Raw genomic sequence first — 25,810 nt, forward strand, 5'->3', positions numbered from 1 at the left:
AAACTTTTGACATTCTTATCACATTTTGGAACTGTTCCACCACCGCACATTTGATCTAATCCAAGTTTGTCTAAAATCAGTCGCAGTGGTTATTCTCGCAGTAGAGGCACGAGTCACTTCTGAAGTTTTCTGATTTCACTGCCCAGTCGGTGGAACGATACTGTTCTATTTGTACAGTGGATAAAGAACAAAGTAGTAGAAATTGATTCTTTTCGATACATTTCCGTCGCCAGAAAAAGACCATAGTGTAGATGGACAAAAATTCACCATAGCTAGTAAACTTGGTTTGGTAGCAGAATTCAATTTTCTCGTCTTAGAAAATCAAGGCATGAGCGCATCAAAATCATTAACAGCAAAAATTGCAATAACTGTGGGGCAGTGGACTGAAATAAAACTTATCATCAAATACCACGCAATAAAAAAAATTTACCGGTACTGAGAGCTTTAGTACTGTAGAATCGCCGAAAAGGATCGATGCTAGAAACACTAGTAGATTGTTGATTGCGGTGAATATCATTAGATTTGAATTACCAGTCCTAGTGCCGTCACGACTTTGCGGTTATGTCCCAAACATTACCCACCCATCTTTTTGCACAAGCGAGTAAATCAGAGATAACGATTTTATGATCTGTTACTGGAGCAGATTTTTTCAATTTTTTTGTGTCGGTTGAAAAGAAAATCGGTAACAACCACCACCCAAAAATCGAGTTAAGAGTGTCTACATTTTTGATTTACTATCACCTGACATGTCTGTCCTTTAATTTTATCTCCAGTAATTTCGGACTCTAAGTTTTCTCTTTGCCCCGGGCACTAGGCTCGGGCATAAATGAGCTGGCCTGAAAAGACCCAACTGAATGTAAAATAAATGTCGAATAAGATTCGTAATCTAAAGCTGTGATTTCCCGTTTAAAATCATGCACATTTAACTTGGTCAAATCATATTTGATTTACTGTCGGGACAAAGATAATTCGGTGATATTCTAAAAATTTCGAAATAACTGACGCAAAAATGTTCAGGGATGACAAGTACTTTGAAGGATCATCCAAATAAGCTCAGAATTGTGATATCCTTTCAAAAGTAAGCAAATGACGTTTTTGGCGACAAGTCTTTTATGAATAACTATCTCGTCTACATGCCCACTCACAAAGTTGAGATCGACGGTGTGGTAACCTCCGGTCTCCAAATAGACCAAGTTAGGTAAGGAACGTAATGCACACTACTGACGATGAGTAAAACGTCTACTTATTACTTTTTTCTTTACGATTAAAAATACAAAAAAGCTAACATCGCACATATTTTTATTAGTCTCTGAATCTCGATACTGCATTTTATGTTCATATGTATCTTCTCCCTCGTTCTATTTGGATTTGCACTCTGAAAAATAATAATAAAAGAAATTATTCATTCCAGTCGTTGTTACTAAGCATCACTCACTATCCGACAGCTCCCAGCCAACGTACGCGCCAAGCCGTTTGTTCTCCACCACCAGCCAGTCGTACAGCGGTTGGAAGTACTCCAGCAGTGCATCGGCACTCATCTTTCTCTGCCCGGTCAACACCTCCATTGCATCCGGCCAGGGTTTCGAGGATCCCATTGCTAGCATTTCCTTGATGGCATTGCCAGCGTTTACACTCTGGTAGATATCGCAGTTGTTCACCGTCTTTTCCGGATCACCCTTCACGTACTCTCCTGCCAGTTCGCAGGCTGACCGATGGAATTGGAACTGAACGATGTAGGATACCAGATAGCGCAGGTACTCGACATCTGCCGAAACGTGATACTTAGCCGGTGCGTCAAAGTCCTGCTCGGTGCGCACTACCGGTGGTTCGATTCCGGAGAATTTGGTTCGCATTTCCCAGAACTTGCAGTTGTACTCGTCCGGTTTGATTTCACCCCGAAAGATTCCCCAGCGGTACTTGTCGATGGTGTAAGCGAATGGCAGAAACACGAGCTTCCCAAGACCGGCACGATAGAACTGATTAACTTTGGCGTCATCGTCCAGAACGAAATCCTTCAGGAGACCAATGCGCTCCAAATGTTTCGGGGTTGAAACAGACAGCGAAAGTACATCTCCGACGGCCTCATGGAAGCCAGGGTTGGCGCCTTCCCGGAAGACACTGGGTTGATGTTGATATTGAAGGAAATACTGAATGTGGCCCAACTCGTGATGAACGGTGAAAAAGTCCTCCATGGTGACTCGGGTGCACTGTTTAATGCGAACATCATCCGTTTTGTAAAAGTCCCAGGCGCTGGCGTGGCAAACAAGTTCACGACCGTCGGTTGGTTTCTCCAGGATACTCTTTTCCCAGAAAGTTCTGAAATGAATCAAATGTTAACTTCCCAGAATACATTAAAAAAGACTAAAGCTCACTGAGGTAGTTTAGTCATATTGAGGGAAACGAAGAATTCATCACCCATGTGGAACATCTTTAGGGAATCGTAGCCCTGGGTAACCATCTCATCGGTGACGTCCAGCTGGCGGCTCTTGGGGAACGGTGTGGTTATATCTGCCACATTGTCCCAAGTCTGTGCCCACATATTACCCAGCAAATGCATCGGAATGGGACCCTTCTCAGGTACTACTTCATCTCCATATCGCTCGCGAAGCTGATGTCTTACATAGGCATGAATTTGTTCGTATAGCGGTCTAATCTCTTCAATAGCTGCATCTACTTGGGCTTCAAATGTTTCGTCCTCGTACGCATCCAACCAGGCTTCCGCTCCCGATGTAAAATCTGTCAAAAATTGAAAGTTAGTTAAAGTTGTACGAAGTACAAGTACGTATAATTACTCAACTGTTCAACCGCGCAGCCTCCCCGTTCAGGGCTACGTAGCTGTCAAAGTCCTTCCGGGTAGGAGTGCCAGCCTTGTCGTACCACTGAACCCAGTAGTATTTTAGCTCCTCCGGATCCCGGCTGGTGGCCAAAATCTCCGTCAATTCCGGCTCTAGCGAGAGATCGCACTTTTCACGGATTTTGTAATCGCACACCTTTACCGTGGCGTAGTTCTCCGACATGCCCGAAATGGAATCCAACAGTTGGGTGAACTTTTCCTCCGGTAGCGCCGCGTAGCCCAGCTGAGTCATCTTTTCGATTTTGCGCTTCAGTACCTCATCCTTGAAGCTGCTGTAGTCGAATTTTCGCAGCTCGCGGGCTATTTCCTGTGGATGGGAGAAGACGGAATATTTGAAATATGTTATATGCTCAGGCCAATTACTAGCAATCTATTTCAACAAACAAAACTTTTTAAGTAAAATGAAATACATATTGAATCTCTTTCCCTTTAGGTTTTAAGTCATTGTATGTTGATTTGGTTACCCGAAACTAGGAGTTTTTGAAAACTCGATTTGTTTCAAATCAAGTTGTAGAAGTTTGAAGTCCGTCGTCATACTAGACCAGAAAGGTATCAAAGAATTAACCGGTAAGCATTGTTTTTAATAGTAATTCAGCTGTTCAAAATGATATATTAAGAATATTTTCAAATCATTATAATTAAAAAATTAAACTACCAAACTCATTTAGTTACCGATTCTAATAGGGCTACCACCTCTGAGGAGGCTTTGACCCGGAGATTTTTAATGACCTGGGAGTAGATTTCAAGGAACATATGGGTATTCTCTGGAATCAAACAGAAATGTAAATCAAAGCGATTGCTCGACATTTATCGCTTTTTATTACCCAATGAGTCTAAGCCATCATTCATTCCTTCTGAAATAATAATAGGATATAAATTCAGCGCTGGTTAATTGGAATATTACTAAAATAAACTCACATTTGCAAAGTTTAATGCGCATCGCTATTCAGAGCCGTTCACATTAAGAAAGTTCAAATTTTTCACATATATAACGGGTTTGTAGATTTAGTTTGGTATAGAATTTCTCATCCCCTGCTAATCACAAACAATACAAAAGCACTAGCCACTCTCGCTGTGGAGGATAGGCCGAACGAACATTGCCCTCCAACACAGCTAACAGGAAGAGAAGCAGGATATCAGCACTACCTGGGAATCATACAGCGGTGTCTCCCAAGACTCTATAGGGAGCGAAAAATCCAGTTTTTCACCACTAGGGAGTTTCAAACCTAGGTTATGCGCCACTGAACTAAAAACCGGGATGGGTTCTAACCTGAAATATATTCCGGGTCCGCTCACCACCGCTGTTTTGCGAGAACTCAACTCAGTTTCTTTAACAAAGTTCGTTTAAAGCAACTGACCTGGGTTTGTTTCAAGGTTCTCAATCGAAAACGACATTAGAGGCAAAAGATCAGTATCAACTAATCCATATTTGAAAGTAGATGGTATTAGGGTGGCTCTCATTATTAGGGTGAAATGAACATTTCTCGACAAACATATGATTACGGCCCAAAAGCCAACTGTCAAAATCCACTTTGAATGGAAATTCCGGACAAACCGTTACACGCCAATCACAGATGTTGATAATAAACGAAAGAGAAAAGTTTTCTCTTTCATAAACTGTTGTGAACTGTGTTCGACTAGTAACGGTTTGTCTGGAATTTCCATTCAAAGTGGATTTTGACAGATGGCATTTAGGCCGTAATCATATGTTTGTCGACATTTATTTGCGATTGTTATGAGATAGAATATTTCAGTCATCGGCAACATTATAGAAAAACTTATACCAAGCAACTTTGTTGAAAATACTGTAGTTACATCTCTATATGTTCGTATATCACAACTGTTTCGATTATTTAACCTATATGATTTTCCTAAAAAATAAATGTATTTTTGGTTCCAACCGTCCGAAGCTGGCATCGGTATAATGGCTTACCCATGTATGAGTGTGATACTGTCCAATGTGTGTGGATCGATTGAAGAAAGAAGTTCAGCGTCGTTCTTCATTCACCCAACGAAGTTTCAAGCAGATGCACACAAGGATGGAGAGCGCTCGTCTAATTTTATACATTCCGGACACCAACCTTTAGCTGGGGAACCAATAATCAGATATGCATAAAATTCAATAGCAATAAATGGGAGTGTCATATCTTTCATTTGAATTCAAGTTTGTAATAGTTGGTAAAGAATTCGCTGGGAATTTGGCAAGTTACCCGGGAGCATCAAGAACATAACACAGCATAACTCCGGAACCGCAAGTCCGATTAATAAAAAAATCAATAGCAGCCGGTTGTACCTTTCAATTGAGTTTGTACAAATTTCTTCAGCCATCTCTGAGAAACAGAGGTGGCATTATTTGACACATACGAACATACACACAGACATTTTCCGATCTCGTCGAACTAAGTCAAATGGTATAAGGGATACGGCCCTCGAGGCCTCCGTTGAAAAATTAATGTTTGCAGCGATTGCATATATACGATACTATATTCTATACGAGAAAGGGAAAATGGTCAATTTAAAATCATAAGAGTGACCCGGTGTTACCGAGAGTGGAGCGAGTAAACTGATTTTGACATATAAGCAAATACATAACGTGGTTTCCATACACACCCTAAAACGATGCCACATTTAAATCGCACTTAAACAAAAACAAACAAAGTGTGATGATGATGTGTGATGATGTAGTGAACTCACCATCAGTGCAAGAGCTACGCCAGTGGCTGCAGTTGCTTTTAACAGCAAAGTCAAATTTTGCTATCAAACGACTTTCAATTTATCGCTGTATGAAGGGCCAAAAAGGGTTGGATCCATAAGCAGAAGTTTTTATGTGCACTCCACAGGGACAACAATAAAATCTAGATGTTCGACACTCGTTAAGGCACTGCCTTATGGTTTGTGTGAGAAGACCACGTCAAACTTATAGTGCCGCGACATATAGGAATATTGACAATAACTAAATAATTACGAAGCTTTAGGATGTTAATGCAGACACTATTATCTTCTGACTAGACTGGGCTGAAAATCGAAATGTATGCCTATCGAAATTCTTAAAACAGAAATTGTTCAAACTTGTTTCATTACTGGGTATTACTAAATTAAATTCCTTAAATTCATTAATAATAACTGCATATTTAGGATTCATCAGGATTCAGTTTCGTATTTTACCAGCATAACGGACATACTTTGTAATCAAGACACTTTCGCGTATCCGCTAATAACTTGAAACCAAAACAACACTAAGTTCATTTTACAGTTGGTGTATGAATGTTGCCAGCACTTTGGTCGAATCACATTTTGTGGTTTTAACCGTTTAAGTATTATGATGGGCAATTCACTAACCAACCTATAACTCCGAAACAGAAAGTTAGATCGGGATGAAATTCAATAGCAAATAGAATTTTCTGAGGAATAGATGTGAAATTAACTCTGAACATTGGTAAGTTCTCCGGGGCATCAAGACCATCCTAGGTCGATTAAGGGCCTTCAAATATAAATAATTTAAAACCCATTTTAATAAATTTTGCATCATCTAGGTATCATGGCTGTACCAGTTCATATGGGGATTTACTGTATGACCGCACTTCTCAGCCAGTAACTCCAAAACCGGATGTCTGATAACCAATAAATTCAATAGCAACCTGTGCCTTTTACTTGAGACTAAGTTTCAGAAAATCGGTTCGGTCATCTCCGAGTAACCGATATGCGATTATTGGTCACATACACACACATACCAAACGGTGGTCCCGGGAGGAAGAGGATACGGAGATACGAGAGATTGAGATTTAGTCGATAGGCTTGCTGAAGACAGAGCTGCAGTAAGAATCCGACAGTATCACGACCGAGTCGATAGTGGTGTCTTTTAAAGATTCCCCACGATGAAAAAAATGGCACAATACAAAACTGCGTACACTAGATCTAACGAACACAATCTAATTTCGTTATTTTCATTTCTACAAATAGTAAACTCATGACCCATCGCAGCTAACTAGAGTAACATGAAAAAACGACCTAAGTACCTTATTTAAGACTTTTTGTGGTATCCAACGAAGAAATAGATCGAAATGGTGAGTTAAACGGAAGTAATTATGTGGAAAAATCACTCCAGGGGCCAGATTTGTACCAGCAGCCCTTGGGACACGGGCCGAAGCACAAACATTTATGCCCAGCGATAGCATAAGGGTTTGTGCATTGGGTCGGAATCCCAAAGGTTTCAGGTTCGAATCGTGCCCTTGGGGTGATTTTTTTACATAATTGCTTTCGTTTAACTGCTTTTTTCGATTTCCCCCCCGTTGAATACCACCACAAACGTCATATTTTATTGCCTACAACTTTATGTATGAAGAATGCAAATCCAACTTCCTTTAGAAAAGCTATTAAATTTTTATTTAAGTGGTGTATGCGTCAGTTTTGTATGGGGCCTAACAGCACCTTGTGGTGAATCAGTAGTCGATTTCCAGAAACCTATTGTGTTGCAAAATAATGGTTGGGTAAGCTGAGTTTAGAAGGATTTTGGTACATAATCCCGATCAGAATCATATAACAGAAAGATTTCAAAACTAAAACTCGCCTTGTTACTTGTTATAAATTTCTGTTATTTTAACTACTAACGAGACCTCATTTATAACACAATATGTTACAAAAAATGTGTTCTGTTATAATCTTGTACTTGTTATTTCATTCTGATCGGGATATGACTTATCTTTCAACTAGAAAATTTTAGTTCTACACATCGCCACCTAGAGGGCGGCAACACTAACTTTTTAACGGAATTATGGTATCTTCTACAACGTTGTTGAACAAACTTTTCACAGTAACTCTTGTGAACATATCTCTCTTCTTTTGAAAGTTACGTGTCCACTGGAAAAAAGAGAGAGAAAGAATGACCGGCACGGTGAGAATGAAGAAACGGTGAAAATACAAATTTTTATTGGAAACACTGAGAAAAGATATGTCTTCAAGCAGGAATCGAATCTGCGATTTCCCAGTTTCTAGTTGGGTGCGTTAACCACTCCGCCATCGACGAACTATGATGATATTCTTCATTCTCACCGTTCCGGTCATTCTTTCTCTGTGTGTTTTCCAGTGGACACATTCCCAAAAATCCTTGAAAACGAAAAATACAAGACTCACGTCAAAACAAGGAACATATTTAAAAGTTAGTTTTGGCGCTATCGATGCGGTGAAATATGGAACCAAACTCATATCTAGCCAAACATGTCAAATAGTCCTAACTGCAAATGACAGTTTCTTTTTGCTTACTTTCTCTTTCGCTAATAACTCGGCCGTTTATACGTTTGTTCCTTAAGTCTTAGCATAACATGCTAGTCGAAATCAGAGTTTTTCGATATATCCTGAAACAATATTTTATGATGACGCCGTAATAATCGAAAGAGAAAGTAAACAAAGAGAGGCTCTCATTTGCACTTAGGACCATTTGACATGTTTGTCGAGATATACTAAAATTCAGATCATATACAAAAATTCTTTCAAACATACAATTCAGATAAACCCAAGTATTATTTCGCAAAAAAGTTCGTTGGAATCGATCGATTCATCACCATGTGCTGACTCGGACCTAGCTTCATTAAAAGTTTAAAAACTTCTTCTAAGGAAGTTTTTTTTTTATTTACAGTCGTCGACAAAGTTGTAAACGATAAAATTATCGTTCTTATTTGCATTTTCATTTATAAACTGATGCATACAGTGCCACCTGGCGGAGAAAACGCAAGTTACACACTATGAACACGTTGGTCCGGTAGCTAGACTTGCCCGATTTGGTTCAAATTTGGAGCAGAGGCATTTTCTAGGCATTCTAGTATACATATGTGAAAATCATTATAAGAAAAATTAATAATTAAAAGAATAATTTTCAATTGTAATTTGTTTAGTGATGATAGTAGGAAGAAATTTTCCCAATTCGGAGAATTCATTTCAAATATTAACAACTAAAAGTATATTTATCGGAGATTAAATTGTGGATAATGAGTCTGACGGGGTTCGAAATTATTTATGGTAGGTATAATAGATTTTTCACATAAACGTTGTCACGAAATTGTCTCGTAAGCAATTCATCTAATATTTGTACGCTAATCATGAAGAATTCTCGGTTTCAGCAGGATCGTTGTACTATTCCTGCAATAATACTGTACGGGAGAGTGGGTACACTTGATCCCACTTTTGTTTTTTTCTCATAACTTTTCAATGATAAAAAATTTTAATTGTGAAATTCGCCATTATGTAGTCAATTTGAATTGTAAGAGTTATGAATAATATGTAAATCCGATTACTATGCCCTGTCAGTAATATCAGTGGCGTAGCCAGGGGGGGGGGGGGTTGGGGGTTAAACCCCCCCCCCCAAAACAAAATTAATTGGATTGAAAAAAAATTGATGCTGACGAATTTAATTTAATATTCCACAAAATATTTTTGGAAAAATATTCTCTGATCACTACATTGAGAACTGTGTTTAAAGCGTCATGAGAACTTTTGGAAAATTATGGGAAGGGGATCTTGTAACTTATCTCTTAACCAAAGTCCCATAGTTGTCAAATTACTTCAATGTAAAATAAAATAACTGTCTGAATTATTATGAGCTCATTTTTGGAAAGATGCTTCAAAATATGGATTAGAGACAATTTTTCGAATGGGAATCTAAATTTGAATAGGTTGATTGCATATAAAACATAAGCTTGTTTACCGAAAACTTACATGCATTTCAACATTAGCTGAAAATGTATTTTTTTAGATTGTGTAGAGTTTAGACAACAATTCAATATGCTTAACAACAAGAATAACATTTCAGAAACTAGTTGAAAGCTGATGTAATTTTGTCTCTAGCAGGTCAGGATCGGTTTTATGAGCATTGGATTTTTGTTGTATTATCAACTATATGAATAGCCTCTTAGCAGGATGCAATGAATGGTGTACTAAAATTTTGTGTGCTACGTACTAGTACTGCAAGTTGTGAGGTTGACTAATGAAGAAAAGTAAAATTAATGCTCGATAAGTTTTTAACGGTCACGATCACATTCATTCGAAACTGCCAAATTTCGATGTTATGTAACATTGAAGAATTTCAAAACGTAAAACTGTTCATCTGCTGATAGAATAATTTTGACGGTTAATCCTCCTAGAAGTAATTATAGACAAGAATTACTCTTCAACTAAATTTTGGTCGAGACTTAATGTCTCCAGCAAAGTTTTCGAAAGTGCTATTTCAAACAACTTAGTCAAAGACATAAATATCCCACATATTCAGAGTATCGAAATATAGTAGTAGAAAACCTTTACAACAAGCTATTCTGAAATTACTGTATTTGATAAATCTCTTCTGCGGTAATTAAATAATAAATTCACATTGCGTTCAAGGTGCCTTTGAAGCTTACAAAAAATAAGGGAGCTGGATTTAAAACAAATAATTCCCAGATATTAAAAGGACTCAAAAACACAAAGAGTGATTCCATTTTCAGGAGCTAGTATCAATTCAGCGCAAGCTTAGTCCACCCACCAAGTTAGTGTCGGATTCTGATGAGATGAAGTCGAAACGCAAGTTTCAGTTCCATCCATCCATAATTTAGTTATAGGTTTTGTGTTCTTAACTCGCAATGATTGTTTCAAACAATTTTATCCGTAGCGCAGAAAAAAATAGTTTTCACCTAAATTTTTCTTCACTAAGAAGAAATATAGCAAGCCCAGTCCATTTAAATCCCTATATGTTGAATTCATGTAGCCTTCATATTTTCAACAAAATTGTTTGAAATGACATTATCAAAAACTTTGCTGAAGGCACCATGTCTCTTAATATTTTTGAAAAATTAATTCACCATAATTCTAATAACCATAATAACTTCCCGAAGCTGTCAAACCTTCAAAGTCAAGGATTATTATATTAGATGATCTTGAACGTTGAAAATTTTTTAGATCATTTATCCCACTTTAAAAGATCGCAATTTTTGACTTCATTGACATATTATACAAGAAAATAATCTATAGAGGTTTGAAAACTGTTCCATGTTAATCCTTCTTTTTTGTAGAATGGAATGACATCTGTTAGACTACTTATGTTTTGGAGTTTTCAATAATTTATCAAACTCATATTAAATTTTAGCATTATTTCAAAAAAAATGCGATTTTCATCGAAACCCCCTCCAAACCAAATTTCTGGCTACGCCACTGAGTAATATGAACAAATTTGAAAATCTTGTCAAAACGAGGTTTTTTGTAAAAACGTGTGGTAACTTGATCCCCTGCCTACTAGGGCTAAAGAAACAAAGCACACCATAACTAATATACACGAATGTTCAGCTAATTACCTGTCCTGACAAATTGATTAATTAGACTACCTTTTTAGATGCACGACAAACTTTAATCACAGTAGAAACTCAAGACAAGAATTTGCGGTAAACCTTCAGTTACTTATACCATAATTTGTCCACGGAAAAAATATTTTAGATCAATTAACCCATTCTTGCCCATGTGGTTTGTGGACAACAACGTTTTTAAACCGCTATAACTTTTGTTTGAGGCGAGATTTGCTCACAAAACAAGTAAGGCTCATTAATGTAATTATTGTCTTTAATTTGAGTATTAACAGTTACAAGGATCAACTCTAGAACTGAAGTTATTGCAATTAGTCTGATTGGATTCCGATGGAGCAGTGCTGCCAGGGACAGTTTACGTTGACGACGGAAAATGATTTTTTGATATATCTTCGTTATGGTGCAATATTGTTGAAAACTGATAAAACTTTACAATTTAGACTGTCGTTGTCTACGTTTTCCACGTAATTGGACTATTGTAATTATTCTAGGAGAATTGTATTAAGCATTAGAAGATAAAAATTTACCAGCTTCTAACACTGCCATGGAAGCACCTATCTTTATGAAGATAGGTTTTTCGTGATTCTTAACCCCACCGAAAAATAGTTTTGAAACCCTAAATGTACTAGAAAAAAGTTGGACGTGAAAGGGTTAATAGTGCCAGGCACTTTATGAAAATGATATTTTTCTATGTCTATACATTTCGAAAATGTTTGAGAGATCTATTGATAAAGATCAAGTGTACCCAGTGATACAGGGATCAAAGATACCTATTGTATGAGGCGAATAAAATTTTTTTGTATGTGTTATGAAACTTTTTATTCGAAAAAGGGTTTTTTTCTAGGCAAAAGCCTTTAGAAAGTAATCGTACTTGAAAATATTCATATATAATTAGTTCATACAAAGGTTAAGATTGTAAAAAGATCTTCGAGATGGATATCAACACATATTTTCTAAAATATTGTACAACTTTTCCAAACCAAATAACACACATTAGATTTATTTTGAAAACATCATAAACGACCAAATATTCCATTTTCTTTTTATATTGTGGTGGCTTTTGAAGATGAGATATCACCAGGGAATCAAATAACCCCAAGGATCAAGTGTCCTCACTCTCCCCTACGCCTGAAAGTCCGTCAAGATATTGATTTGCTGGTTGTTTAATCTTATAAAATACCTTCCATCTAGTTTTAACAAAATAATAATAATGCCGAAAACTATATTAAAATCGGATCTTTACAGACATATGACCATAACAAAATCTTTCAAAAAATAGTAAAAAATCCTGAGTCGAATTAACAGCCTTCACTCCCGATATGTCTCTGACATTGCTTCTCATGAGTCATCCATCTATTATTTTTTTGTTTTTCTTACTCTGGACAGTAACTATTGTATTAAATAGTTAATATAGTGGGAAGCTATTCTTTTTCGTCTACGGTTTCAACTTCACCAGAGGGTGCTAATTTTTCCCAAGCGCTTCAAACATGTCTTATTTTTTAGCAAGTTTTAAAGTCATTTTTTAAAATAATTATGATAAGTTGAATGAGAATTTCTAGGGATTAGTGTAGTATCCTAATTGTCAATTATGCAAAATCATTTCATGCCATTTTTCACATGAAACCACTGAAAAAAGCATCATACCTTAAAAAACTTCGCATTGTCAATGGAAATATTCTGCGCGACCTGCGAGCTATACTCGCTGATATCACTTTCATAATTCCACGCAGCATTCATCTCCTGATTCGTACGCTCCAACAACATCGGCTCCAGGTAGGCCAAAAAAGCGGCCGCAGTCGAACTGATAGCATAGTTCGGGGACCGCAAAGCCACGCGGGAGTCCAGCTCGGTCAGGAACGTTATAATCAACACGACAACCGAAAGGTGGCATGATCGATGGTACATGTGATATCGGAAAGGTCCTCTTGGAATGAGATCACTAAGCACACTAAATAAATTAGATTACTTAACAGCGACAGTTTTGGCGATGCGAACACGGCGACGAACTCCTCTGCGCATCCGATCAAATCTCAACAATCACTAAACACTACCGGAGATCATCGGGGCACCTGCTTCGATTACGGCCCAACATATACATATATCTAGCGCGCATCGTGAGAATTCGTCCAAACGTAGCGTAACGGATTGAGATGAGCACTTCGTGGGTCATCCGAGCAGCTGCTGTTGCAATCGAAAGTTTACCCCAAACAAACAGCGAGTTTAGTAAATGGACGATCGATGCTTGTGAAGGTAATCGAGCAAGGGGAGGATCGAGGCGCCCGGTGAAATGACCGGCAATGAGTAAGCAATTTAGATAACTGCGATGATATCAAACGAACATGCAAAGTCGAAGTAAGCCCCTATCGCGAAACCGCGAGGGCGTAATTAAGGGATGTTAACGATATTACTTTTATAAACACGATAAAACTTGTAGTTGGACTTATTGATGGTAGCTTTCTGAACCGTTCGGTTACTGCTTTTTACTGCATTTCCGGAGAAACGAATATTGAACCGCATCAACTGACTAGCCATAACCGCTACCCCATGGAAGCCCTCTGCCCGTGAGTTGTATGTTTGAATAATTAATTGGCAGTTCAAAGATACATCATATAATTTCGCACAGAGGTGTGTCGATTTTATACATATGCTAACTGTTGTGAGTGTGGAATCGGAACAGTCGCATTAATTACGTTACGCACTCAGATGCTCTCGTGTGGAGGCTGTGGTGAGCATGCAGAAAATTTCTTGGGATAGTTACTGTTTTGATTTAAAAACAAGTAGCACCGTATGTTAGAGCCAGGATGGGTTCTTAGTGGTCCGAGCAATCATAGGGCTGACTCTGCACTATCATTAAAAATCCGCAAAGTCTGTCGAAACAAAACGTTGAGTTCTGCGATGGAATGTTGTACCAAGGTTTCTCTTTGTTTTGAGCAGTAGTACCTTGGTTTCGTACCACCAATCGAATGTTAGCAATGTTAGGTATCAAGATAATATGAAAAGATATATTTAAAATTAAATACGGACTACGGATTATTAGGGGAACTGTGCCCAAGACGGACACGTTAGTTTAATTCGACTCATTAATTGATGCATTGCTCGCAAATTGCACGAAAACCTGAATTGAGATAATATTTCATAAATATAGTATCTTGAGTTTGATGTATTCTGCTACCGTATACTTATACTATCAGATATTCTAATTACCGCAAATTTCTCAATTTTGAAAATAAGTCGAGTTTAATACAAATTGATGCAAAGTCATGAATAATAATGATAGACGGAGAGTCGATCGTTGCCAACAAATACCCTTTTGGTTATCGACAACATGATGATCACGATTTATGTCTGTCATTTGTTTAGCTGTCAAACTCAGAAATAAACAACGTTTTGTCGTTGAAAGTAGATCAATATTATTCATATATTAGAATATCAGCAACATGCGATCGCTCTGTCAGAACTGTTAAAGTTATGATTGAAAGTGCACTTTCACTCATGAGTTTTTTTATTTGTTTGTTCCGATCTTCGGTAGACACCGTAAATATGATACAAAAAAGGAAATGCCTAAATAGGTTTTGTTGACATTAAAATCGAAAAGGTTTCGTTAAATTTGCAGCAACATCTATCCACAGGATTGTAATGCCCGTAAACAGTTTGGTGTCTAGGAACCCACGAAAGCGGACGGCTCTTTAGAGTGAGAGGCACCACGCATCTATGGTTGTATAGCAGTAGGCGGATAGGGTTCCAAGCGTTTAATACAGACCAGGAGAAAATAACTGGCGCATGTTATTTTCTGGTATCATGCCAAAACCTGGTATTATTGATTATTAATACCTCCTTGAGGTATTAAGGGGTTACATACCTTTTTGTGAGAAAAATGTCAAGAAGGTTTGAATTTAGGTAAAGGCATAACGCGATGATTTCATTACTTCAAGTTTTTCGTATTTTGTTGTACATTTTTCAGTGAAATAAACAAGCATAAGTTTATAGAAATATTTGGCGGAGTTATGGCTTTGTCCCCGAAACCCTTTTTTATATAAGAGGTTTGCGGTAATCACGATTGAAGACCAACAGATCAACTAAAATAAAACTAAAAAAATCCATTAGGGTATGAGTATTCCTTGTATCTTAACGATAAGTTGAATAAATAATAATTTTTTCCTTCATTCGAGAACGTTTTTCCTAAAATATCGCTGTTTTAATCTCTGAAAATTGTATTTAAAAATTCTCATCTACAAAACAAAAACTTATGCATAAAAAATCGTTAAATTGCGAGAAAAATTAAAAAATTGAAGAAAATCGGTTGAGTGGGTGATCACGGAAAAACCATTGTTGGAAAAACGACATTTCGAGATAATCGAGTTTAAAATTTTAAGTTACCACTGCTCTTGGTAGACGAAGCACGCTTCGATCTATTTCTCGGATCTCTATGAAAATTTACTAAATATCTCAATGAGGTATAATACTATTTTAGTATTATTTACGTATTCCAGTAATTTTTACAAATACCAAATTAATACCTCATTGATAACATCCATACAGTGAATTTTGTTGTTGGAAGGTTGAAAGAGTTTTGTTATTATTCAGGCATTATAATAACTCGTTTAATTATCAACTAGTTATTCGTAGTACATGTCTCAGTTATTATTTCAGGTATTTTGCCACTTATGCAAGGCTCCTCAATACCTTATTGTGGTGTTCAAGTATTGGGTACAGTATAACCGAATTTAGTATACTGAAGTTATTTTCTTCAGCTCGGGTATGGATAAAATGATATGAAGTCAACACTTGCATAGTATACTCCAAAATGCTTCGGCTCAATGTGCATTGTGCGCTGTAGAGATGCGTAAAAATCGTCAATGTCAATGGTATTTCGATTCAGGAAACCTACTGTTGCGAACTCCACCATCGTTGGAGTGATTTCAGCTTGAGCTTGAGCTTGTGCGACCACCCCTAGCTGCTACTCCGTTATCGATCGGGACTAGCTGAAGTTGCACAGGGAATCAGTAGATAATTATGCTTGGGATTAGCGAAACATCTTTCAATGTGCAACTCCTGGTAATCCTAAAGTGTTTCTGATCAATACCGTCGCCGGCCAGGCCCGAACGTAGATCGCGGAAGGAAAGGGAAGGAATGGTTAGTCGGATACTTGCTTTTGCTAGAGGCCGTATATACTACTGCGCACTCCACAAGTATCACGGGAGGAGGATATTTTTGTCAGTAAAGTATAGAAGTTGGATATACTTCTTCTTTACCGACGCCAGAGAGGTGATTCCACTACCTGGACTAGATATCGATCCACCAATTTCATGGACCGGCTTTACTTCCCTTCCGAAGGAAGACGTGAACCACAGTTTTTTTCACCTCAGAAAAATCACAGCGGCCTCGGCTGGAATTGAACCCAGGCCAACTGGAATGAGTGGCGGTCACGCTTACCACTCAACCACCGGTGCCGTCTCCACCATCGTTGGAGTGATTTCATCCGAGAAACGAAATTTTATGTCAAACAATTTTTCCAAGTCACGAATAGAGTCTGTCACTGTCTCGTTCTCATAATGACTCAGAGTGGACGGTCGCCTGTAACTTTTTAACTTACATTATTCGACGTATACCTGAATGCCTATCAACAGATACCAATGGTTAATGTTAACTATTCTAACTTCAATAACAACAGAAGTAGGCCTGCTTTTCAGATTATATGCAAGTTCCAAACTCGTTAATTAATAAAACGAAAATTAACGACCCCCGGTGCCGTCTTTGAGGGACTCAGGTAAGCATATCAAGCAAGCTAGAACGCATTGAAACGATTCTAAAGAAGGTAGGGTGATGAGCCTATTTTGGCACCATTATGGAGAGGGTCGCACTATTTTTTGAACAACTTAAAAAGAAGCCATATTACCTATAACCTTTTTCAGAATAAAGTATCAGTGTACTGTTTCTTAAACATCTGTATAATGCTTATTTGGCAGAATTGTCTCAACTTTCAGCATAAATGAAAATAAATGTTCTATTCTGTGCATCTATTCCCACCTGAACGTTCCAATTATCGCCTCATGGGTGTGCCGATTTCCACCTCATCGAAAAACAATTAGTTGAAACGCAATGCCTCATATTTCACTTGCGTCGATTCTAATTAGGTATCCAGATCATGGACGCCAACGCATGATTTGTAAAACAAATCATTCTGCTTTTTTCAGCCGATCAAAACAAACGTAAACATCACGCACACGAAAGAAACTCATCAGCTGTTAGTAGAAGAGCGCCCAGAACTGCGCATGCAGAAAATAACCATGCGAAAGTTAACAACTGGAATATAAAGTTTCACATCACACATTACTTCCTCCCGATCCAAATTGTATGTGCAGATGAAAATAAAATATCTGCAATCAACAATTAGTTGAATAGCTTGAAATAATTGATTACTTATACATGAAATTGCATTACAATATATTTTCAAGTTCATGTTTTGGGTTGGCCGCACTGGTGATTCTTTTCTGTACGATGGATGCAAAAAAGTTTGTTTTGATTGTGGTAGTGTATCGGCAAAACATGGCAAAATTATGAACGCCAGTATTTAATATTTTCCTATTATAACACTAGGCATATCCTAGTGTTTGACGAGTGCTTTTAAAGTGAAATAATCGTAAAAAGGTTCTCCAGCTAAAATAAAGGTATGTATCAGTGCAATATTTAATATATTTGTGCTGGAATAACGAGATATGAGGCGGTAAATGCTGGCTCGAAAGTGTTTATTTTGCTAAGCGCCGTTGCGTCCTGTTTCGGTTCACTACGCGAGTGAGGCGGATCAGCAGATATTTCAATAAGGTGATTTTGTTTTAATTAAAAGTTGGATTTAGTGGATAGTTCTGAATACGTATGTGCACAACAAATAAAGAGCTTATTTTTGCACACCTGTTTTAGCCAAATCGATATTGTCATTATCTCATATGCTTGGTTCGAAACCAAGGGGTACGAAATAGGGTCACAATAGGCTCTACTGCCATAATTGGCACATCACCCTACATCGACTAGTCAAATAGAATTGATAGTTAAGCCATCTAGTTAAGTAGAGGAAATCGTACATAGTCTGATCAGTTCCAGAAAATTTTGGTTATACGAACTCTGAACATAACAATAAGAAGATTCCATCAATATTAGGGGCTACACAACTGAAGTAGCTTTTTTCGGCGTTTTTCGACCCCTCCCTCTCCCCTCGTAGCATTTTGTCACAAAACTCTAACCTCCCCCTTGTAAATAACGTAGCATTTCTGACAACCACCGCCCCCCACCTTCCCAACGCGACCGAGGGATGAATTAAATTACAATTCTTTTAAATACATGTATTTACAAAATGTTTGACGGCATTTTCATTTTAATAGCAAATTGCGAACAAAATAAGCCCATTTTATGACAAATATCGCGTTAATAATTTTGTTTTGAGTTTTATAGGTCATGGAACATGAACAAAAGATCTCTCAGTTCACGATACTGCAGTTGCCCATGATTCTAAGAAGCATACATTCAACAAAATTACTAAATTTTGTTCGGTTGAATCCGAAGAGTAAACTTAATTCAGCTAACAAACTAAGTCTACTTATTAGCAAGATTAGCTAACTAATGTAGCAAGTTAAATCCGCACACACACAAACTTACTACATTAAAAATTTCATGAAAAGTAACTTGTGTGAATTTAAATTTCTCTTGTAAATAGAGGAACATCAAATTGTTTTTTTCTAATCAATGGGTTTTAATTCTCGTAAAAAAATCTTAATGCTACGTCGCGCAGCTTCTGACCCTACCCTCCCCCTCATCACACTTCGTCACAAATTTAGTATACCCCCCTACCCCCAAAATGCTACGTCATTTATGCATGGCCCCTTAGTAGTGTTTTTTCCGATGAAATTTTAACCAGCCAGCAAATCTCTGAGGCTGCCACCAACGCTCCGCTACGCCCTCTCATTGGTTGTCATCCTGTCATTACAACTGCTACAATTAGTTCAGCATGCACTAAGCTAAAGTCCTCATCTAATGCTGGACCAGATGGTGTCCCTTCTGTTGTTCTGAAAAACTGTGCTAATAGTTTCCTGGTTCCTTTATCAATGCTATTCAATATCTCTCTTCATTCAGGAACTTTTCCGGATTTATGGAAAAAATCTTATCTCTTACCCGTTTTCATAAAAGGAGACAAAGGCGTTGTCTCGAGCTATCGCGGAATCGCTTCTTTATGTGCAGTATCTAAGCTATTCGAAAAGATTGTCCTGGAATTCATCACCCATAACTGCTCCGATTTTATATCCGAGACCCGACACGGTTTCATGCTTAAACGATCAACTTCTACTAACTTAATATCGTACATATCCTTCATCATCCGTTCCTTGCAAGGCAAACTACAAGTAGACGCCATATATACCGACTTTTCGGCAGCCTTCGACAAGATCAACCACCAGATAACTGTTTCTAAACTAGACAAGCTTGGATTCGGCGGCTCTTTTTGAATTGGCTTCATTCCTATCTATCTGAACGTGAAATGATTGTAAAAATTGGAGACTGCACGAGCGCTCCATTTGCTGCCAACTCTAGAGTTCCTCAGGGTAGTCATCTTGGACCTTTCATATTCTTGTTCTATCTCAACGACTTGAATCTCTCGATAAAATGTATGAAGCTATCATTTGCCGACGACTTTAAACTATTCCACCTTATTAAAATATCTACCGATGCTGAATTCTTACAGTCCCAGCTCGATAGATTCGTTAATTGGTGTCATATCAACAGGATGCAACTGAATGCTTCCAAATGTTCAGTCATCTCTTTCACCCGCAAACATTCCATGATCAAATTCGACTACAATATTTCTCAGAGTGTTCTTCATCGTGAATCTTCAGTGAAGGACTTGGGAGTTCTACTAGTTTCAAAACTGAACTTTAAAGAACACCATATCCAAAGCTTCCAAACTCTTAGGATTTATTTTTTGTGTTACAAGAGAATTCGTTGATGTGCACTGCTTAAAAGCGTTATATTGTGCTTTGGTTCGTTCTACGCTTGAATATGCAGCTGTTATTTGGGCACCTTATTACCAAAACGATAGTCAACGCATCGAAGCTGTCCAACGCAAATTTGTCCGATTCGCACTTCGGCGGCTTCCATGGAGAGACCCGCTAAATCTTCCGTCCTACCCTGATCGCTGCAGGCTAATCGATCTCGATCTCCTATCTGTTCGTCGGGATGTTTCCCAAGCTACTTTCATCGCCAATCTTCTTCAATCACGAATCGACTGCCCTGATCTTCTCCAGTTATTGGATTTCGACATCCGTCGTCGTAGCCTTCGATCCCATCCATTACTTCCTACTGCCAGAACCAATTATGATTATAATGAGCCATTCACCAGTAAAGGGCGAACATGAAATTATTGCGACACATTCAACAGAGCATACATTTTTTACCATTCTATTCTATTCTATTCTAACCCTTACACAGCCAGTATTGAAAAGCATCCTGGAAAACACTACAATTATTCTATAGTGTTTTTCTTGTCAATATTAATATTTGAAGCATATTTTCATATGTCGCAAATATTAAAACGGCCAGGCCTACTGTGCAGAGTTTGTTTTAAAGATGATTCAAAATTAAACGGCAATCAAATTATTCAATTAATGAATAATTTGATTGACGAATCGTTTTGAATCTTAAAAGAGGAAGAAACGAGGACAACCGTACCAACCGTTTCCGTTTGAAGGGGATAAGATAAATCGTTGGGAGTGACTTTGCTAAGAAGGTTAATGTCACTCCTTTGGTATGGGACAGAGGTATTTACACCTTGCCCTGGCTGTTAAGCCTAGGATAAAGCGCCTTTACTCGCTCTAGGGCATAACTTTTTTACCATTGGGTAAAAATCAACCAAATTTTGCACACTTTCTCATTGATGTATATTGTTTACATGCTGTCAAACGCGAAATCGTGTTTTGCGATTCAACGAAAATGGAGGTGAACCAACGCGAGTCGAGAGAACAAATTCTTTCCAAACACCTGGAATTTCCTGACCTGTCGCACCGGCAGTTGGGAAAAATGTTGAACATTCACCCTTCAACCGTCTCCAGAGTATTGAAGCGGTTCCAGGAGCGGTTGACGTTGGACCACGGCAAATGAGCTGGAAGAAAACCGGGACCGGAGAACAAAAAGACGGAGGGAAAGGTGAAGCGGATGATTAAAGCAAATCCCAACGTCTCAAGCCGTGATTTGGCTAAAAAGATCGGCATGTCGCAGAGCTACGTCCAGAATGCAAAGAAGAGAGCTGGACTACATACATACAAGGTACAGAACTTCCCAAACCGCGATGAGCGGCAACAATCGACGGCTAAAACTCGGACACGGAAGCTCTACGAGAAGATGCTGACAAAATATGGCTGCTGTGTGATTAACGACGAAACATATATAAAAGCCGATTTTAAGCAAATTCCGGGGTTGAGTTTTTCACCGGCAAGAGCAAGTTCTATGTGGACGACAAATTTAAGAAGAAGAAAATGTCGAAGTTCGCCTCCAAATATCTCATTTGGCAGGCCATTTGCTCTTGCGGACTGAGAAGTGAGCCTTTCGTGACAAAGGGCACAGTAAATGCCGAGATCTACAAATCTGAGTACCTCGAGAAGCGCCTTTTACCGTTCTTGCAGCAGCACGACGAAGCTCCGCTATTTTGGTCAGATTTGGCATCATGCCACTTTTAGTCCTGGAGTGGTATGAGGCCAATTCTGACCATTTTGTTCCAAAGGACATGAATCCCCCAAACTGTCCGGAGCTGCGCCCGGTGGAGCAGTACTGGGCAATGGTGAAGCGGGAACTTCGGAAGAGCAAGAAGACAGTCAAAGACGAGAAGGACATGTTAAGAAAATGGATAAAAAAACTAAGAAACTGGTACCGGATGACGCTGTAAAGACTTTGATGGAGGGCATCAAGCGAAAATGCGTTCAATTTTACACTCAAGGCTCCATCGATTAACTTTTCTTTTGATTTTTGAAGTAAATATATGTATAAAACTACCCTAAAATTTTGGTTTGATTTTAAACATTATAAGAAAATTGGCATGACATTTTCGATGTCGCAATAATTTTGTGTTCGCCCTTTATGTGTCGTTTATTCAACCGGTGTTCCCACCTCTTTGACTTTCATCTTTCCCGTACCGTCACTAAGCGATTGTTTGTTAATTCCTTGTCAAGCTAGCTAGCTTGTCCCTAGTTTAGTTATTCAGTAGCAAAATTATTGCAATAGTGTTAGCTGTAGAAATAAGCTGTGTAATGTATCATTTGGATGTTTGTAATCTGTTGGTACACAAGTTGAGGAGGTTTTATGCCTGCTGGAGAAAGGGTTTGAATGAAACCTAGCTCCAGGGGGCTTTTCTCTGCTCCACATAAAATAAAATAAAAAAAATAGCAAGTTGAATCCGCATACCAAATGTTTCGTTTTTTTTGCGAGCTTGCAATTCCGGAAATCGTAAAATTCACCACATCAAAAGCCGCGTGAAAAGTAACTTGTATGAATTTAAATTTATTTCTCTTGGGAGTGGAAGAACATTGTATTGTTTTCTCTAATCAGTCGGTTTTGATGTACTTAAAAAATTTAAACTTAATTCTACGTCGCACAACTTCTTACCCTACCCTCCCCCACGTCACACTTCGTCACAAATTCGGTATACCCTCCTACCCCCTAAAATGCTACGTCATTTATGCATGGCCCCTATCCTAAAGTTTTAGAGATGGCGATTTTTTAATTAAATGATCTTGTTGATAAAAGGTTCCGTGTACACAATATCTACCAAATGGCTAAAGAAATCACATACTAAAAATATCAAAGATTCGTAAGTATGAAAAAGAAAGTTTTCCGAATTAGGAAACTCTATTCCAATTTGATTATAATCTAAACATAACTTTAACAGTTGTTGCTATGCAATTGATTAAAATTGTTTTCGAGTTATCTGTGTTTATTTATGGGTTTTGGACCAATGTCATCTTCACAGGTGGTGTTTTTAATCTGAACCCAATACAATACACATCCAAACCAAGATAACAGGTAAAAGAGCGGAGCGGAGATAATTAGCATACCTGCGGTCCAACAATGAAATCCCAGCGCAAATAGGCTCAATCAAAATTGACATTTGAAAGGTTTGTGATAAAGGTTATGCAACAATCCTCGAGATAGAAGACAAACAGCGAATTTCTTTTCGCCAGCGGTGCTACTAGACAATCCGATCACAAATAATGAATGCATCAATAAAATCTTGGTATCGCTATTTATAATAATTTCACACTATACACAACATTGTTGTACTTAATTTCGATCAAGTTGCGCAAAAGTTTAATTATTTCGTCCATTACAACGGCAGTTATCCACTTTGTAACATTTTAAAACAAGGCAGATTAAAGCAATATCTGCGATTGTTTAAGAATTCAAGTTCGAACGGCTTTCCGTATATGTTTTAGTGCGCCGGTTAATTCGCGAGTGTTGGCAGCAGAAGCCTTCTTTTAATTTTACTACACTAATAATTTATGCCAGTCAGATCGGAAATTATTCACATTTACGTTTAAAGTACCGGACAACAGACCGCAACTTCAATTTGTAGTAAACAATACCCTTGAACGTACCGATGTTAGCAATCATAACAGTGGCCTCGTATATTCTCAGTAGTAATAGCAAATGCCAGCAGTTCATAAATAACTGTGCGATTATACGATTTTCTTCGGTTTTATTGCACTGAATAAAAATATGACAGCAACATAGCTGATGTTGTTACAGATCATATATTTGTGCACAAAACCCGTTGAAAAGGTTTTTCGGTGGGGTGAAGGAAAAGATCTGTGCAATCAAAACTTACGCTGAAGTCTGAGGGGAAACATACATAATTGATGTTTGTAAGCGACGAATATGAGATCTCAGAATTAACAACCAACTGGAAGCTACGTTTCTAGTAACCAACCGACATAATTATTCTTCCCATTCCCATATGATCCGAGCAATAAGCCAAACGCCCACTTTGCCAAAAGTTCAAAACCAGAAATTCAGGTTCCTTGAAGAAAGTACTCTCTCAAAACGAAATGATTGGATCACACTTCATCCCAGCTCAGCTGGTGCCAATGAACTGCTCAAAATTATTGTGCGACGACAGGCCTCATTCCGACGCTCCTGCCCTCCCCTACCATTTAACAGCAACTGATGCAATTTATATTGAACGACTTCCGACCAGTTCGATCGCGTAACGCCGCAAAATGACAAACTCAACCATCGTATCAGTTGCTCTTATCATAAATGCTAATTAGAAATGACGTTCCCCCGTCCACATATCCAACGGCTCGGGCATACACCGCGACACACTTGGTACCTACCTTGAAGTAGTTGGCATTCCGCGTTTGCACCTCGTTCCGCAGTTTCAGATTCTCCTCGTTGATATCGGACTCGTACGCCCAGGATGCTTCGGTCGCTTCGTTGTTCCTTGTCAGCACTTCCTGTTCCAGCTCGTTGACATACTTCAGGGCCATCAGTTCGGCATCCTCGTCAACCTGCTGCCGCTTTTGGCTAATGGCGGTAACTCCCACCAGGACCAGCACCAGGCCGGCGAGTGGCAACACACCTCCAAAACGGAACCACATATCACTACTTTAAGATCTTCACTGAACCGAGATCGACACGGTACTAAGTGCAGGGCACTGCCGCTGATCGTACTTTATAGGCTACCGGTTCGATGGATGGTATTTTGTCGCGAGAAGCGACTGTTCGGTTCGAAGCTCTCTCCTGAAGAGTAAACTTTATATGTAGTAGAGAGCTTTTGGATTGTTTTGATTTTGAATGGATGAACGGGCTCTCCGATCACATGCTTGCGAATTTGCTGAATTGCGTGGGTGTAGAATGATCACCTTTTCATAAAAGCAGCTTCAAATTAGGATATGTGCTGTTTAATTTCTTTTTTCGGTACAGTTAACGTTGAAGTTAGATAGTTGTATGTTTTTTTTTTTTTAAATTATGTGGATTTGTGGCAAAAGCTTTGTTTGCTGATTGCTTAGCTGTGTAAAAGTTGCTAAAAAGCTGAGATTCGAGTTTTTCCCTGCTTGTAAGAAGTATGTGGTACCTTCTTTCTAAGCTGGAATTGCTTTCTGAGGTTTCATTTCTTAAGAGTGTGAATCTATGCTTAATTTTTTTTTGTAAATCCTGATAGATCAATTTCATAGTTGGATCACGAGAACGTTGAGATTTACATCTTCGAACATTTCTCAAGCGAAGATAAAGTTGAAGATTGCCGTCAATAATAGGAGTATTCAATTTTATCTGTATTAATTAAAATTAAATTTCCAATATAAGCATTGTATTTTTACCAATTCGCTTTGTGATAATTGAACACTGAGCTAATGGGATTGGAAACAGCTTCTTGAGAAAGCGAGAAAGTTACAGCAAGGTGATCAGACCAATCATTAAATATAATACTTGTATACCGCTAGTTAGCAATAGGAATGCTAACATATAGTCAATCTAAATCTTTAAATTAGTGCTTATGGTTACATGGGTGATCAAACGCTTATACCGAATTGAGACGAGGTTTTCGACTGCGGATGGAATCCCGTTTCAATAGGCACTAAATCGTCAATTTAAACAGTCGGAATGTCAA

General features: G+C 38.3%; 1 protein-coding gene across 1 annotated transcript; it reads right to left on the bottom strand.

Annotated features, from left to right (window-relative positions):
* Positions 1-1,282: 1,282 nt before the first annotated feature.
* Positions 1,283-24,834, bottom strand: LOC131683058 (angiotensin-converting enzyme-like). Its single transcript, XM_058964877.1, has 5 exons — positions 24,537-24,834; positions 2,798-3,161; positions 2,373-2,736; positions 1,436-2,316; positions 1,283-1,375 (listed from the first exon to the last, which is right to left on the bottom strand). Exons 1-5 carry the CDS (start codon positions 24,798-24,800, stop codon positions 1,359-1,361), a joined length of 1,890 nt encoding a protein of 629 aa, XP_058820860.1. The 5' UTR covers positions 24,801-24,834; the 3' UTR covers positions 1,283-1,358.
* Positions 24,835-25,810: the final 976 nt, after the last annotated feature.

The sequence above is a fragment of the Topomyia yanbarensis genome, chromosome 2 (assembly GCF_030247195.1).
Source record: "Topomyia yanbarensis strain Yona2022 chromosome 2, ASM3024719v1, whole genome shotgun sequence".
Classification (NCBI taxonomy): domain Eukaryota; kingdom Metazoa; phylum Arthropoda; class Insecta; order Diptera; family Culicidae; genus Topomyia; species Topomyia yanbarensis.